Source organism: Miniopterus natalensis, chromosome 2 (assembly GCF_054644295.1).
Source record: "Miniopterus natalensis isolate mMinNat1 chromosome 2, mMinNat1.hap1, whole genome shotgun sequence".
In the NCBI taxonomy this organism is placed as follows: domain Eukaryota; kingdom Metazoa; phylum Chordata; class Mammalia; order Chiroptera; family Miniopteridae; genus Miniopterus; species Miniopterus natalensis.
In genome coordinates, this window is record NC_142082.1 from 184,056,718 (window position 1) to 184,070,318 (window position 13,601).

At 49.6% G+C, this 13,601-nt stretch overlaps 2 protein-coding genes across 2 annotated transcripts in view; both read right to left on the minus strand.

The window, feature by feature from the left end:
* Positions 1–13,601, minus strand: part of EFCAB6 (EF-hand calcium binding domain 6) — a 141,419-nt gene that overhangs the window by 106,084 nt on the left and 21,734 nt on the right. Inside the window, 2 exon segments of the mRNA XM_087814963.1 lie at positions 2,667–2,745; positions 11,943–12,031. Coding sequence (XP_087671089.1) covers positions 2,667–2,745; positions 11,943–12,031 — 168 coding nt within the window.
* On the minus strand, positions 8,698–11,744 carry LOC148093958 (U3 small nucleolar RNA-associated protein 14 homolog A-like). Its single transcript, XM_087814962.1, has one exon. It carries the CDS (start codon positions 11,730–11,732, stop codon positions 9,447–9,449), a length of 2,286 nt encoding a protein of 761 aa, XP_087671088.1. The 5' UTR covers positions 11,733–11,744; the 3' UTR covers positions 8,698–9,446.

The following is a 13,601-nucleotide window of genomic DNA, read 5'->3' on the forward strand; positions in this document are numbered from 1 at the left end:
GGGTTCATTTATCTCTTTTCTCCTAACTAAACTCTCCAGTTTCTATTTTGTTCAGATACCCACCTTCCACTGGCCACGTGCTTCAGGGGAGGGAGCCCAGCCGCCACACAGGGGCAACTGATGCCATCGCCAGTGGCTGGTGTGGGTATGGAGCATAAGTTCTGGGCCGTGAGTCATGGGGAGAAGATTCTCCGTGTTTACAGCCTCATACCGGGAGAAACAGCATGCTGGGAAAAAAATGTGACGTTGCAGTGTATGCAGGTCAAGCCTGGGGGGCAACCTCCTGGTGACCGGGGACACTGGACCTGCACGCCCTCCGGACTTCTTGGATGAGGTGAGGAGCTATCATCTCAGCTGGTGCAGCTGGAGTTTTGTGTTTCTCGCGGGGTGGGACAACCAAATGCCTTGGGGTGGCTGGGGGGTGCCACCTGGTGGCAGGTAAAGCCCCCAAAGGAAGGGTTCTAGTGCCTGACCAGAGCCAGCCTCCCTGGTGGAGGAAGGGACTACCATTCACTCTCTCATTCTATCAGAACCACCCTCATAGATGAGCTCTGCTGTCTCCGCCTTAGAGATAAGGCAGCGCAGGGGAGCGAGGACTCGGGGCAGCGAGGGAGAGACCAGTCCACGGCCCCCGCAGAAGCTGCAGAGCCTGGGTTTCAGGCCAGCGTCTGATTCCCACTTTATCCCCCTGCCTTCTGGACCAGGAAAGCCAGAGCGCTCAAGGACCAGCCAGGAGACACCCAGTCAGAGGCGCGGAGAGGAGCCGAAGGAAAGCACAGCCGTATTCATGACCAATGGAAAGCGGGGGCCGAGAGACTGAGGGTGTGCGAGGTACGTGCAGGGCTCAGCGTGCCCCCTGAGTGCAGATTAAAGCAGGGACCGGGGCCAGCCGGAGCCTGAAGACCTTGCCCTGAGCACCACCCGGGCTTAGGGAGCTTCCTGTTCCCCCAAATACAGGGCCCACGGGACCCGGCAGCAGTTCACGGAGGGTGTTATGATCCCCACTAAGATGAAGATGCCCAGTGACAGGGGCTTGCCCAAGGCCACCCAAGGTTGGAAAGGGGCAGAGCCCCACTCCACCTGCCTGTCCAGGACTGGGGTCGTAGGCAGAGTCTGGGCCACGGTTCATGCTGACCAGAATGCACAACAGAGAAACCCCTGGGGCTGCCCTGAGATGTGGGGTTCGCTCAATCCCCTGCTTCTCCGCCTTCTACTGTCACCTTTCAGTACTCACCAGAAGTTGCATGAAAGCTGCACGGGTCTAAACTGACTTAATCAGTGGGAGGGCTTCTCCCACTGACGGGATGAAGGGGAGGGGCTGGGATGAAGCCGGGCTCAGGTGCGGATGGGCAGTGGTGGAGCTCCCTCCTAGCTCCCAGCAAAGCCTCGTGCTCGGTGGAGCTCCCCCCTAGCTCCCAGCAAAGCCTCGTGCTCGGTGGAGCTCCCCCCTAGCTCCCAGCAAAGCCTCGTGCTCGGTGGAGCTCCCTCCTAGCTCCCAGCAAAGCCTCGTGCTCAGTGGAGCTCCCTCCTAGCTCCCAGCAAAGCCTCGTGCTCGGTGGAGCTCCCTCCTAGCTCCCAGCAAAGCCTCGTGCTCAGTAATTTACGGTCCCGGCTTACATCCACACGCGGCCTAACGCAACGTTGCATTAATGACCCGAAACGGTATTTGTGTTGATCCGAGAGTCACAAACAGTAGACTTTCCTGGGAGAATTTCATAATTAACACAGTTTATGAAGAGACAAATTAAAGACACACCCCACCAGCAATACCGACCATATTGCGTATTTCCTACAGAAGGACAAACGGAACCCAACAGAGGGAGCCAGGACTCACAGCAGGTTTGTCCCAGCACAAACCATGTGGAGCTGGACTTTGAGGAGCGGGTAAGGCCCCAACGCGGTCACGCCCAGATGAGCTCCCTGGCACTCGCGGCACCAGCCAGGGGCACTCAGGCGAGCCTGCTGCGGGTTCCTGGCTATTTTTGATATTCAAACATATCAAAATCTCAGGAGAGCTCAAAAAGGAAAGGAAACTTGTCACATTTCAAGCCAACATACTGAATCGAAGAAATTAAGCCGCGATCCTCAAGCTGCTGGTGCAACTGACAGGTTCAAGGGCATTTTAACAGGGGGTCTGATTCCAACCCCCGGGGGCCATGAACACGTCCCTTGTCCTCCTGCTCCCCCCGCCCCCACGAGCTGCGTGCCGTGACATCCCACTGTAAACGCGCAGTAGCGTCCGTGGCTCTCCGCCTCGAGCCTACGGCACATGGCCCCGTTTCCCCGGCTATTTGTGCCACGCCGCACTTGATTGGCACTAACTGCCGGAAAGCGGTGGTTTTCTCTCTTTAAAGAAAACTGCTTCCGTCTGAGACAAACACAGAAAGGAAGGGCAGCCCTGCTAATGATGATCGCAAGTTAATACAAAGGTAATTAACATCTGGGCCTTCTGCAGGGGCCACGCGTCAGGGAGCCGCCCCCTCATCTGAATGCGGTTCTCACGTGGGGCCACGTGGGCCGTTCGTTTCGAGGTCTATTTAGCCGGGCGGCTTTGATGTGGGAACACGGGCTACTGGGCGCGCTGCGGCTGGTTTTGCACCGTCTACCGCTGCTAACGACGACTTCTGAGGGAGGGGGCTGGGGGAGAATTTTAAAAGCTCTGTTACCTTCTCTCCTAGTTGCTTTTCGAGTTCTTTCAGCGTCCGACAGCCATTCAGACAGCCATTCGTCTCGTTTCCAGAGCCTCTTAAGAACAAAAACAAAAACTTCTTGTTAAAATGTTGCAGATGTGAGAAGGGTTTCTAAATTGTGTATTTTTAAACACCTAGAGATATTTGCGTATTCTTCCGGCATGACCATCTGCCAGAGTGTGAACTTAGCTTCTCCCGCCTCGGTTTCCTCACCTGTGACACTGACTCTTCCTGAGCGGGGAGGGGACTTGAGCAGCGAGGGCGGACACTTAGCGTTTACTGTGGCCAAGCCTTGCCTCATTCAGCCCTCACAACACCTCCGTGGGTTCGGGGCCACCTTCACCCCGTGTAGAGGAGACTAAGGAGCCAAAGATCACCCGCGGAGAAGAGAAGGTGCCAGGTTCAGACCAGGGGGGTCTGGCTGCAGAGCCCACCCCTGGCCCCTCCCTGCTGGACTCCGCCCTGGCCTCTGCAGGCTCCCAGTCCACCCCGGGGTGCAAGCCCAGCCACTGGGAAAATGGCTTTATGGGGGTGGGTTGTCTGCACTACTCCTTGGCTCCATTGGTTTTTTTATTAATCGTTTTTGATTTTGCGTTGGCTGTGAGCCACTGTTTTGGGTAAACCACCTCAAAGCCCCTCTCTGGAGCAAACGGGTTGGGCTGGGGTAGGGGCTATGGAACTAGAGGCATTCAGCTCCCCCATGTAACACCACGTATCCAGCGCCACCTACGCCCGGCTGCAGGGCCACAGCGCTGCCCAGGACACTGTTCCCAGTTCCAAAAAAGCTTAGTGACAGGGACAGACAGAAAATAAGCACAGAAGTACTGCACATTGCAATAATACCAGGAGCCACGAAGGAAATAAAGGCAGGCAGGGAGCTGGGTTGCAGGTCAGGGGAAGACGGAATAACTCTTGTAGATGGGGGGTCGGGGGCGGGGGGCAGCAAGACCCGCAGCTGAGGAGCCGGGAGCCGCCCACTGGGAAGGAGCGCTCTCCGGGCCAAGCAAAGGCAGTGCTCAGCAGCTGGGCGCCCAGAGGGCCGGGGCTCGGCACGTCCCAGGGGGCCCAAGGCCAGCGAGCAGGCAGAGGAGCACGGTGAGTTCGGGGATGGGGCAGATGAGGACGTCATGCTAGGGCACGGGGAAGCCACTGGAGCATTTTAGGCAGAAACGAACTTCGTTTTACATGGGAGGAAACTGAGGCTCGGAGGGGCTGGGTGGCATGCCCAAGTTGAAGATGGGGCCTTGCCAGGAATCCACTCTGTGATTCCATGTTAAGTGTAATATCTTACTTGTTTTAATTATGCATTAAAATAGATAGAAAACACTATTTGTAACGCACGTTTAAGATTTCAATAATGAAAACCAGACAGCGGCCTGTGCCCCACCACCGGCTGCAGAGGTGTAGCGGGGCCTGTGGCTCGGGCCCCTGCGGCTCCCCCCGGCCCCCTGCAGTGGGTCACAGCTGGGCCTGCTTCTGCCCAGCCCTGCTCGGGCCGTCTCCTCCTCACAGTGTCCTCTCCAACCCACAGCGTGCACCCCAAACTCCACCTCGGTGTCCGCTCCAGGGCACCCAGCCTATCCTCTGCCGTCAATCTGGTGACGTCAGCTCCCGTCGGTATTTACTGCGAAGGTGCGTCTTTTCAAACCCTTTCACTTCCAGCCACTCTGTGAACATGTTTCGGTTTTCCTCAGCAGGTTTCACCGCCTGTTAGCTGGTCCATCCTTGTTTAAGCAGAGCGTTCATTATAGTTGCCGGCATGCTCAGGCTGCCCGCTTGTCCTGCCTCGCTGCTCCCTCTCGCCTTCGTCGGGGTCGGCCCTGTTTTTCCCTTCCGTTTGTTCGCCTCCGTAAAAGGCTGTGAGCTGCTCTGGAAGTTATACCCCGCGAGCTTTTCAAAGTCTAAGTTAATCAAACGTGTATCTTCCTGGACGATGTAACACCTCCAGGCCGTTGCAACCCGGTCCCTCTCAATTTTCATGACCGCTGTCCTGTGTTTTAATCCTACTCTATCTTTAAATCCAAAAGTCGGCGTTGTTTCCTGGTCTCTCGTGTTCCCTGTGGTCAGCAGAGGCCCAGACTCGACCACCCGCCCGCTGCCACCTCTGCTCTTCATTCCTTCGCCCTCACCTCCAACCCTCCGTCTGGGATCGTTTCCTTCCCCCTGAGGTTTCACCTCAGAATTGCTTCACTGGGTCAGTCGGGGCCCCAAACCACTTTTGAGAATGTCTTTGCTTCAGTGCTGAAAATGCCGAATGATGTTTCCATTAGATACACGGTTCCAGGACGGCGGCAATTTTCTTTCAACACATCGCGGTGACTGACCCCTTCTCTCCTGTTGTCCTGTTACCGCTTGGAAGTCACTTCTGTCTAAATGCTGGCACTTGGCTTTGGCTTTGGGGTTCTGCCTCTACTCATGTTTTGAGTCCTGCTTGAGATTTGGCTTCTTGAATCGCAGGACAGTACCTCTCGCCAGTTCTGGGAAATCCTCAGCCATTGTTTACTTGGACATGAGACCCAGTCCATCTCTCACGCCTCTCTTCACAGGACCCCGAGTACATTGTCTGTTGCTGTGCTGTGTTCCAGCTAATTTTTTCTGATCCACCTTCCAGGTCACTTATTTCTGCAGCTGTGTCTATCAGTCTGCTTATTAAATCCATTGGGTTTTAAATTATTATGAAATACAACCCACTTGCAGAAAAATACATACAACATATAAGCATAGTTTAATTATAATTAAGGCAAACGCCTGATGAACAATTACCCAAATCAAGAATTAAAGCCAAACACAGAAAGGGCCCCCATCTGCCCTCCAATGGTAATGTTTCCTCTCCTCCTGGTAGTAACTGCTATCTTAGTACTTAAGATGTCACTTCCTGCCCTGGCTGGTTTGGTTCAGTGGTTAGAGCTTCAGCTTGCGGGCTGAAGGGTCCCAGGTTCGATTCCAGCCAGGGGCATGTGCCTCAGTTGCAGGCTCGGCCCAGTTTGGGGCATGTGAGGGAGGCAACCTAATGGATGTGTCTCTAACATTCACGTTTCTCTCCCTCCCCTTCGACCCTCTCTGAAAAAGCAATGGAAAAAATATCCTCAGGTAAGGATTAAAAAAAAAAAGTCACTTCCTTTTATTTGGCTGTAACTTCACCACCTAGGTATCCCTAAAAAATACAGTTCCACTTGTCTTTTTTGGATGTCACACAAATAGGAGATTCCCTTGTTTCTTGCTCCCTTGCTCAATATTACCGTCCAAGAGATTCATTCAGGTTGCTGGCTATAGGTACCGCTTGTTGGCTTTCATGGCTGTTTGTCCATCCATTTCTTCAATAAATATGTAGTAAGAACCTACCATGTGCCAAACACTGTCCTAGAGGCTTGGGATATGTCAGGAAGTAGAACTGAGAAAGACCCAGGACCTCATGGAGCTCACGTTCTAGGTGGAGACCACGCTGAGTATTAACCTAACGGGTATGAGAAGAGTGACCTACAGGGGGAACCATTGCAGACAGGCGACAACTTGTCCAAGGCCCAGGGCAGGAGCACCAAGGAGGTCTCAAGCCTGGAGCACAGTGAGTAGAGGAGAGCAGCACGAGTCAATGTCCTAAGACTCAGCTCAAGTCTAATGGGCTGAAAATTTGACGGCTGCAAAGGCTGCCTGTCATTTGTATACAAGTGAGCATGAAGAAAGAATACTGGGCCAGGCTGAAAGGTAGCCTTCGACACCACAGGCGAAGGCGCCAGATGCCTCTCCCTCTTCCAAATACCCTGCTATCAGTGGATGAGCACAACCGTGGCCAGAAGAACAGAGGGTTCGGGGACTCCCGAAGAGAACACTCATATTCTCATTCCTACAAATACAGCATAGATAGAGTTTCAGATGGCAAGTATCGTATGTTGGCACACTGAAGAGACTTCTCCACCATCTTTTGTATCTTTCATTGTCACTGTTGAGACATCAGGGTCAGTCTAACTGTCACTCCTCTGGAATCAATTCATTTTTTCTTATCAAAGTGTTTAATATTTTCTTTTATTTTTTTAAATTTAATTTTGATTGATTTTAGAGAGAGGGGGAAGGGGGGAGGGGGAGAGAGAGAGAGAAAAAAATACTGATTTGTTGTTGTTTCGGTCATTGATGCATCATTGGTTGATCCTTGTGTGAGCTCTGATTGGGGAATCAAACCCGCAACCCTGGTGTAACAGGGCTACGCTCTAACCAACTGAGCTACCCAGCCAGGGCCATATTTTCTCTGATTCTGAAGTTCTATAGTTTCACTGTGATATGTCTAGGTATTTCTTTTTATTATCTGGCTTGATAGTCTCAGTCATTATCTTTTCAAATATTGTCTGTTCTAATCTTCCTCTATATATCTATAAATCCAACAATGAACATATTAGTCCCTTTCTTCCCATCGTCCATGTCTCTTATTCCTGTCCTCTATATTGTATATATCTGTCTGTCTGTGCTGCATTCTGGATAATTTCTTCAGATCTATTTTTCACTCTACTAATGCTCTTTTCAGCTGTGTCTAATCCACTATTTTCACCTATCCAATGACTTCTGTATCTACAATTATTATATCTTTCAAGACCAGAAGTTTTGCTTTGTACTTATTCAAATCTTTACTTTTATTATCTCTTCTTTTGTATTCACATATTGAATCCATTATTTCATTTCTTTAAACATTAAAACACTACTTTTAGATTCTGCATCTGATAGTTCCAGTATTCTACTGGATATTGTTTTTTACTGGTTTTAAGTTCTCATTGCTTGGCTCTTCATATATTTTCAAGATTTTCTTTTGTGGCCTGAAGTTACTTGGTACTTTGTGGAAATTCTTTAAGGGCTAGGTTGAAGATGTACTACTCAGAGAAGAGCATATCCAGTTCAGGACCAGTTTGAAGTAAATCCCTAGCCTAAGACTTTTCAGACCACACAGATTGCATTTCAGACACAGACTCACATGAAAATCAACTTGTAATTACAGTTTTCCCCCCTGTTCACCCAATGCCAGTGCTAACTCAGGCAGGTTTCCTTGTTGTGCCCTTCTGTGATGCAGGGTTAATTTATCTTACTGAGGGTACAGGTGTCCCAACTCTCTATGTACTGATCTTCTATTAGTTTCTTCCATCTTGGGAAGACCCTCTAGGCTCTCTCTCTTGTCCCTACCACTCCAAATAGCCAACAAAACTGACGCACAAATTCACCAGGATTTGGCCAATACCCTTAAGACAATAGTTGGCTTTTTTGAATACCACTTCTCGGGATCCCAATTTTCACTTCATATTGGCCTCTGGGGATTGCTTGCTTTTTTACAAACTTAGTAATCTATTAAAGTATTTTACTTTTTATCTGGCATTTTAGTTGTTTTCAGTGAAAGAGCTGTTTATGAATATATCCTACCATATTACTATGAAGAGAAGTCTCCATTAACTATTAGGTAGTATCTTCAACACAGAGAATTCATCTTCTTCTATGAGTTAGTCAGAAATCTTTCAAATTTAAATATTTAGTCTCTTATGTTTCAGGAGGAACTTATCCTTTTAATTTCAAATTAATTATTAGACTGATGTTTCACAATTAAAAACAGAAGAGAACCCTCCTTTCAGTGTTCCCAGTTGTTTAGCTTTTTCATCAAAGAATGTCAAATTAGGTCACTGTCCACTCAGCAACGTCATCCCTGCTGGGGATGGTTTCAGGACAAAAGCACAAAATGAAGTATATAAGACAACTCATTCTTCTGAATGGCCTTGGGAATGATCTTAATCCACCCTTTACTGAGCAGTAACTAAGCACAGAGGAGTCCCAGGTCATGAAGGGGACAATACTTAGTTTCATTGGAACTGCTGTACTAATTCTTATTGTTTTAAAACTGTGGTAAATAAATAACATTTACAATCTTGACCATTTTAAAAAGTAGTTTATTGATGTTAAGTACATTCACATTGTTGTGTATCATCAATACATCGTTAGAACTTTATCTTACGAAACTGAAACTCTGCACCCACTGAGTGGTAGGTCCCCATTCCCCCTCCTCCTGCTGTAGTAATTCTTACACCTAAGCTGCATCCATGATGGATGCAATCATGAAAGCTTTAATACTAACATATGCTAATATCTCACACCAAATTTACACAATTCCTGGGAAAATGAGGCTTACTCATTTAGAGTAGACAATAACCATTTTTATTAAAACAGTGTTTCCTAAATCATACACTAGACCAAAAAACTTCACAGCTGATGGAGAAGTAAAGTTCAAACTTTAGCACTCGCATTTTGCAGATAAAGCAAAGGAGCCCCGTGGCTTATGCCAGAGCTATGGGATGCAAAGCTCACTCAAAGAGCTTTAAAAATATTTAATTTCTAGCTACCAAAATATAATCCCTTTCCACTGAAAGACATTTAAATTGCATAAATATGAACAAAATTTAAACCTGGCATCTTAATAGTTTTACTTCAAAATTAAAATTATTTCCAAGTCTGAAGTACACTGCATATATTAATCTGGTTTTAATTTATATTTCCATTTTAATACAGCATTAGTTCTATTATTCTGAAATATATCCTATATTGATGTCAGAATCTTCTCTAAATGAATTTTTTAATAGATGAAAATGCCTTTACTTCTAAAGCATGGCTTAACTGCATCCACAGTGCGCTGAGCCAGTTCTGGAATCCATCCTGCAGCTCAGAGTAAAACCGGGCCCGTCGAGGAGCAGTCCCGGCTCCTGGGTCTGGGCACCAAGATGTTACTCCTCCAGCAACTCAATCCTTAGAGCTTTTCTCCAGCTGTTTTCTGTGGTGTGTGGAGAGCCGCTTGGGATTCCTCTGTATGACACGGAGATCCGCCCTTGAAGACCGGAAGCCCACATCCTCGGCTTTTATAGGCTCAATGATGTGGCCTGGCATGGTGACAACCCTGGGCGTAGTCAGCTTCTGGAAGGCCCTCTGGGTGTTCCATGTAGACCCCACAGGGGTCTGGATGGTCCTCTCAAACTGCCAATGGTGGGTAAATGGATACGGAAGCACCCGTACCTGGTGAGCTGCTGCGTGGATGTTCCGCTTCTCACTGAGAATCACATTTGGCAAATTCCTGTCTTTCCTTGGAGGACCCTCGGGGGCTTTCACAAGAAACCGGTGTCTCTTCCTGGCCCCGGGCTTCAGGCCCGCACCCCCCCACTCGCCCCAGCCAGGCAGGGCCAGGTCCACGTCCTTCGCCTTACTCGCCTCCACAGCCTCCCTCCTCTCTTCCAGGAAGTCTCTGATGACATCATCCCCAACAAAAGCTTCCTTTACCATTTGCTTTTGCGCTCTCTCCTGCTCATCTCCTGATGCCTCTACTGCCGTGGGGGCTGCCACAGGCTCCACGGAAGGAGATCTGGGGGTTAGGAAGTTCTGTAGATCAATCATCTGCTGCTTCCTTTCCTCCTCCTTGCAGGCACCACGCTGACTGTCTGGGTTCCCCTCCAGCAGCTGCCCCTCTAGGGCAGGGCCGGGGGGCTCCTTATTCTGAAAGCGTCCCCCTCTGCCCAGCTTCTGTAGCTGCAGCCACAGGGGCTCCTCTTCTTCCCCTGCAGGTCGCTCTCTCCCGACTTGCAAAACTGTCCCCGCCGAGCTCATTTTCTGCTTCCTGGCAGGACGGTCGTCCTCACTTAGTTCCTGAGGCAGTGCCCTCCACTCGGACAGCACCTCCGGGCAGCCAGAATCTTTTGCTTCTTGTCTGCCCACGGGCTTGGTGTCCCGGTAGAGCCCAGACTTCTTCCTAAGCAATCGCCTTTCCCCAAATTCCTTCAATAAAACTTCCTCAGCCACTGGTCCCTCCTCTCCCTCACTTTCAGAAGCCTTGTGGGCCGCGGGCTCTGGAATTAGTTTAGGGTCCTCCCGGCTCTCAGCCTCCTTTGTATCGCTGGGGTGACTCCTGACCATCCAGGGGTTGGATTCACCTGCTGTCCTCTGTGCCTCAGTCGCCGCGTCAAGGACAAGGGGGTCACCGTCTTCTTCCGCACCTCCCTCCTCTTCCTCACTCTCGGGGGCCACCTGGAGTTTCTGCGTCAGTCCTCTGTTCCTGGTCAGCTGTTCCTGCACAGCCTGGCGAGCCTCCAGGTCGTATTTGGCCATGATTTTCTTTGACTTCGCCCACTTTCCACAGCTCTGGTGCCTCAGGCTCATGCGTTCCATCATTCTGGCCTTTTTGAGTTTTGCCAGCTCTCCCAGTGCAGCGCTGGAACTGACCTTCCGCAGCTCCTCAACCTCTCCCAGGCCTTTCCTGGCCTTTCCTTTCCTCAGATCTCTGCGATGCATTTTGCTTTTGATTTTCTTCTCTCTTCGAGCCCTGGCCTCATAGTAGGACTGTAGGGCCCTGGCTCTCTGCAGCTCTGCTCGGCGCATCTGAGCCTCTTCCAGGCTCATGGCTTGGAGAGAGGCCTTGTCCATAGGAGTCAGCAAAGGATCTCTTGCTGGCTGCCTGTTCTTATAAAGGAGCTTAAAAATGTCCCGCTCCAGGGGGGTGCCTGCCTTCCAGCCGCTGAGCACGAGTTCAGTGGGAGCAAAGGCCGAAGGCTCCTTCTCCAGGGGGAAAACCAGCTGCTCAGCCTGCCGGTTCCTCAGAACAATGGGATCCCACCTGGAGAGGGCCTGCGAGGTTTCCCTGAGGGCAGCTTCCCTGCGGACCCGCTGGGCCTCCTCTTGGCTGCAGGGCACCTCCACCGTCTTCCTTGATCTGACTCTGTCCAGTTGCTTTCTCACAGCAGCCCCTGAGGGTGAGGTCTGAACTGAGGGGTGAAGCAGATCTGGAAGGGCCAGCCTTTCTCCTGACCCTCCGGAGACCAAAGCAAATGCTGACACCTCCAGACAGGCCTCCGACCTCTCGGCCAACTTCCGCCCACTCTTCCCAAGGGAACTGATAGCTTCCAGGAGTTTCTGGTGCTTTCGCTCCCCATCGCTGTCCCCCTCATCCTCACTGAGGCTCAAGGGGTAGTCGTGTGGCAAATCCTCCAGTTCTTCCTGTTCGCGTGAAGCCAGGAGGCTCCCCGCGGCCCACGCTGCGCTCATCTCGGCAGCTGCCTCACACGGCCAGCATTGGGAGCTGCAATAAATGTGTGACTGAGGATTAGCTGCGTTAACTGCACAGGGACGAGCTCTACCAGCATCTTCCACATGCACCTGCTGACATGATCAGCTCTAATGACCTCATGTCCCATCTCTTATCACTTCAAATTTCACATTTTCATATGAACAATAACAAAAAACAACAACACTTACCGCTTTATTACATTTATGTTCAGGTCCATTCCTCCAAACCTGGACAGGAACTGAAGGTACAGGACAGCTCCAGAGCTGGTGAGGGGGACCTGCGTTCAAACAGGAAGGACAGCCCATTAGGGAATCCAGACCCAAGCCGAGGGCAGCACAGTTGGCTGGGTGATGTGGGTAGGACACTGTCAGGGGGACAGGCTTCTAGCAAACCCAGCTGCTTAGAACAGGGGGCTGAGCAGACACGCAGGCTCAGCAAACTAGGTACAACACGAACGCCAATCTGAGCTCAATTAAACATCAACACATTGTCTACAAAATAACCTAAAATCTAGATCTACCTAAAAAATAAAGCAACAATATATTCCAATGTGTGTTAATAAATAGTATGTATAAATATATATATATATATTTCCCAAGGGGCTGAGCCCAGCAATTTTACCTTCTGAGTATCAAGTGAACTCTCTGTACACTCATATACTTTTAAAATAGAAAAAAGTCACTTTTAAATTCCAAATTTTTTTTTTTTTTTTTAAATATGTACCTTTATTGATTTCAGAGAGAGGAAAGGAGAGGGAGAGAGAGATAGAAACATCAATGATGAGAGAGTCATTGATCGAGCCCGCAACCCGGGCATGTGCCCTGACTGGGAATCGAACCCCAATTGCCTGGATCCTAGGTCGATGCTCAACTTCTGAGCCACGCCCAGCCGGGCTCGAAATTCTCTTAAGGACATGAGTGGGTCAAGTTTGTCAAGACTGTAAATTAAATTATTTTCTCAGCGTCTAATTTACTGAAGTTGACAGTAGTACTGCGATTATGTAAGAGCACAGTTCTTATGCCTCATACTGAAGGATTTAGAAGAACCATAAATATAAGCACCCTCCTCTTAAATGGCACAGAAAAAATATCCTGCCTGTATTGTTTGTACGGTGTACCGTATATAGTACTGTTTGCGCACACACACAAGGAAAGACCGCAGGAGAAGCAGGTGAGGTGAGATGCTCGCTCCCGGCGAGCCGGGTAGAGGGTCCGGGGCACCGACTGCGGGTTCTATCTCTACTACTCCTATTCTTTCAAATTTCCTGGAGGTTGAAATTACTTCTAAATGAAAAGACAAGTTTTTTAAAAAGTGAAAATTATTTCCTCCCAAAAAAGGATTACAAAACTAAAATTAAGATAAATATATAATCACTATAAATTTATTAAGGTTCATGCAAATACCCAAAGCGCACTTTCCCATGTGGCCAAATGGCTCCTGTCTCTCCAGTCAGGTTTCAGATTCACTCAGCCCTTGAAGTTCCACCTCCAAGCCCAGCATGGTTGTATCTTAGTCTCCCCAGAGGACAACTTTCCCTTTACCATTTAAAATAGGTGTACCCAGGAATTGGAGCCAGAGGAAGGGGGTCCTCTGTGAAGCTTTTCCCTGGAAAGGACCCTTATGATTTGTTTCAGGTAGGGCATTTTATAGGCGACATAATTTGGAGTAGACGCTTCAAAGTGTCCCTTCCCTTGCAGAAGAAAGGTGAGAACAGATTTAATGTGTAGCTCCAGACTGGACACCCTCACAGTTTGGGTGGTGGTAAGAGTGAACGCAGCAGGAAAGAAACATTTGCGGGGCTCAAACCCTACCCTTGGGCACGGGTGCCACTCAGGCTGTTTTACAGA